This window comes from Chaetura pelagica, unplaced genomic scaffold, assembly GCF_000747805.2.
Source record: "Chaetura pelagica isolate M959 unplaced genomic scaffold, ChaPel_1.0 scaffold233, whole genome shotgun sequence".
Lineage (NCBI taxonomy): Eukaryota > Metazoa > Chordata > Aves > Apodiformes > Apodidae > Chaetura > Chaetura pelagica.
This window is the reverse complement of record NW_009952708.1, coordinates 344,313-347,150: the sequence shown is the minus strand read 5'-3', so window position 1 is coordinate 347,150 and position 2,838 is coordinate 344,313. Positions and strand designations below refer to the sequence as shown.

The window sequence follows — 2,838 nt, the reverse complement described above, 5'->3', positions numbered from 1 at the left end:
CTGCCCCCGCTCCCGCCGTGCCCGCTGACGCCCCCGCTGTCCCCGCAGCAGCACGAGGTGGACAAGCTGTACAAGGTGGAGACCCGCCCGGCGCTCGGCGCCAGCGACGCGGGGGGGGGGGGGGGGGGGGGGGGGAGCCGCTCCCAGCTCGGGATTTGGCTCCGCCGGACCCAGGGGAGGCTCTGACTGTCGCCTCCGTCGCTCCGGCCACAGGTTCTGCTTCCTGGTGCGGCCGCGGGTCAGGACCATGCGGTACATCGCCGGTGAGCGCGGGCGGCCCGGGGCTGCTGCCGGTCGCCCTGGGGCTGCGGGGCTGTGCTCCGGGCTGCCTGGGTCGGGTGGGCTTGGGGAGAGCGATTGGGGAGGCCGCGGGCCGGGCTGACAGGCTCCACACCCGGGTTTCTCCTTCTGTGTGGGGCACTTCAGGTCCTGGGAGGTGGGGGACGTGGGACCTCGTCCCACCGGAGGAGCTGTGCTGGCTCAGGGGGGTGGGCAGCCTGGGCAGGGTCTGCACGGTTCCTGTCTGCAGATATTGTCAATGCTGACAAGATGTCAGGGAGGAGCAGGAAGTACAAGATCATCTTCAGCCCCCAGAAGGTCAGTCCAGCCATGCTCTGCTGCCAGTTACCCCCTTGCTCTGGGTCTGCTCAGCCTTCCTGCCCCCCACCCTGCTACGGACATCAGAAGCTCTTCATTCATAACCCAGAAATGTTCAGTTAAAACCAAACCTTGCTTTGCTGGGCATTGAGCAGCTCCCCTGCACTGCCTGCCTGCTTGGAGCTGGCCAGGCCTGAGGGGTTTTCCTTCTCTTCCAGTTCTACGCTTGTGAGATGGTGCTGGAGGAGGAGGGAGTGTTTGGTGGTGAGTGGGGCTGCAGCACCTGCCCCGGCCCCTCCCCAGGCCTTGTTGGGGGGCTCTGACGTTGCAGAATTCTGATGTAATCCTGGTATTGGGATCCCTGTGCTGGCAGGGATGGGTGTCTGGGCAGGAGCCACAGCATCAGAGCCTCTCCCCCCTTTTCTGGGAGGAGAGAGCCATTCCCTGCCACAAATCCCTGTGGAAAGGCCCCATCTCTGCTCCCCACAGCCCTGTTAGGGGCTGTCGCAGTTCTTGGGGCTGTTTCTGCCACAGGCAGGGTAACTGTCACCGTTCCCTGTCCCAAATACAGATGTCACCTGTGATGAATGGTCCTTCTACCTGCTCCCCCTGGACGAAGACATCATCAGCATGGAGCTGCCCGAGTTCTTCCGTGACTACTTCCTGGTCAGTGGGGCAGTGCTGCCAGGACGTGGCCCTGCGGGGTGGCAGGTGTCCCCCTGCTCAGCTGTTGGGCTGGGGACAGGAGAGCTTTGCTCGGGGAGTGGGTGTGGGAAGTCCTCCTTGGTCCCCTTGGCCCTCACCGCAGGCCTTTGGGTGGCTTTTGCTGGTGGTGGCTGCTCTGATAGGCTGTGGTGCCTCCCCTGCACACAGCCCCTGTGCTGCCCCTCCTCTGATGCCTCTGAGCCACTTCTGGTCATTCCAGCATTATTCCAGTGAATGTTTTCTGCTGGAAGCACCAAGCCTGGAGCTTGCTCTGTCCCAGCTGGGCCCCCCAACGTGGCAGTTGTTCCCAGCCTGCCCCGACTTGCTCCCAATGCCTGGTGGTCCCTGCAGGAGGGAGATCACCGCTGGATCAACTCTGTCGCTCGAGCCCTGCAGCTGCTGAACTCCCTGTACGGACCCTTCGGCAGAGCCTACGGGATCGGCAGGTGTGCCAAGGTAGGCCCGTGTCCCTGGGGCAGGGCTGCAGCCCCGGCCCGGCCCTGGCACGCTCTGCCCTCGCAGATGAGCTACGAGCTGTGGCGGGAGCTGGAGGAGGAGAGCGAGGGCGACGGGACGGGCAGGAAGCCCGAGATTGGGAACGTGTTCCTGCTGGACAGAGGTAGCGGGAGGGCAGCCCGGGGGGTATTGCCCATGGATATAAACAGAATGTGTAGTAGGCATTTATGCAATTCTGGCTCGGCAGAGGCAGCGGGAGGGCAGCCCGGGGGGGCGGGGGGCAGGATGGCCTCAGCAGCCCCTGCTCTCCCTGCAGACACGGACTACGTGACGGCGCTGTGCTCCCAGGTGGTCTACGAGGGGCTGGTGGACGACACCTTCCGCATCAAGTGTGGTGGGTCAGCGGGGGCTCCACAGAACCGAGGGAGGGTCCCTGGGGTTTGTGCCGGGCACCGTCAGACCCGGGGTCTGGTGCTGCAGCCAACAGGGACAGCCCTGGTGTGGGGGCTGCTGGAGAGGCTTGGACCGAGTGGCTGGGTGGGCATCGCTCGTTTCTGCTGCCTTTTGCAGCAGGGCTGACACTCGTGTGGATGTTGCTCTTGCTGGGGCAAAGCAGCTGCTCATTCTTCTCTGCAGGGAGTGTGGATTTTGGACCAGATGTCACCTCTTCTGACAAGAGCATCAAGGTGCTGCTCAACGCCCAGGACAAGGTGAGTCCCCACTGGCCTCTGGGGAGGAGGGTCCCAGGTAGGGGGGAGGCCGATGGGGCATTTCCTCTCAGCCAAGTGCTGCTGGGCCTCGGGATGTGGGTTGGGGCACAGGCAGCAGGGAAACATGGTCTGGGGGCACAGCTCAGCCTGCAGAGCCCCTGTACCTGTGCCGGGTGCTGTGCCAGCAGAGGGGAGCTGGGGGTGGGTGCCCAGCACCACCGCCCTGTGCCTCTCCCAGGTCTTCAGCCAGATCCGGAATGAGCATTTCTCCAGCGTGTTCGGCTTCCTGAGCCAGAAGTCACGGAACCTGCAGGCACAGTACGACGTGAGCATGGCCCCAGCGTGTGGGACACCCACAGTGCCAGCCCCC

General features: G+C 64.3%; 1 protein-coding gene across 1 annotated transcript in view; it reads left to right on the top strand.

The window, feature by feature from the left end:
* Window positions 1-51: 51 nt before the first annotated feature.
* Window positions 52-2,838, top strand: part of VPS33B (vacuolar protein sorting 33 homolog B (yeast)) — a 24,500-nt gene continuing 21,713 nt past the window's right edge. The window contains exons 1-10 of the mRNA XM_009994296.1: window positions 52-97; window positions 201-263; window positions 530-597; window positions 816-861; window positions 1,169-1,263; window positions 1,654-1,758; window positions 1,825-1,921; window positions 2,075-2,152; window positions 2,395-2,468; window positions 2,707-2,793. Coding sequence (XP_009992598.1) covers window positions 248-263; window positions 530-597; window positions 816-861; window positions 1,169-1,263; window positions 1,654-1,758; window positions 1,825-1,921; window positions 2,075-2,152; window positions 2,395-2,468; window positions 2,707-2,793 — 666 coding nt within the window. The 5' untranslated portion in view covers window positions 52-97; window positions 201-247. The remainder of the gene's footprint in view (window positions 98-200; window positions 264-529; window positions 598-815; window positions 862-1,168; window positions 1,264-1,653; window positions 1,759-1,824; window positions 1,922-2,074; window positions 2,153-2,394; window positions 2,469-2,706; window positions 2,794-2,838) is intronic.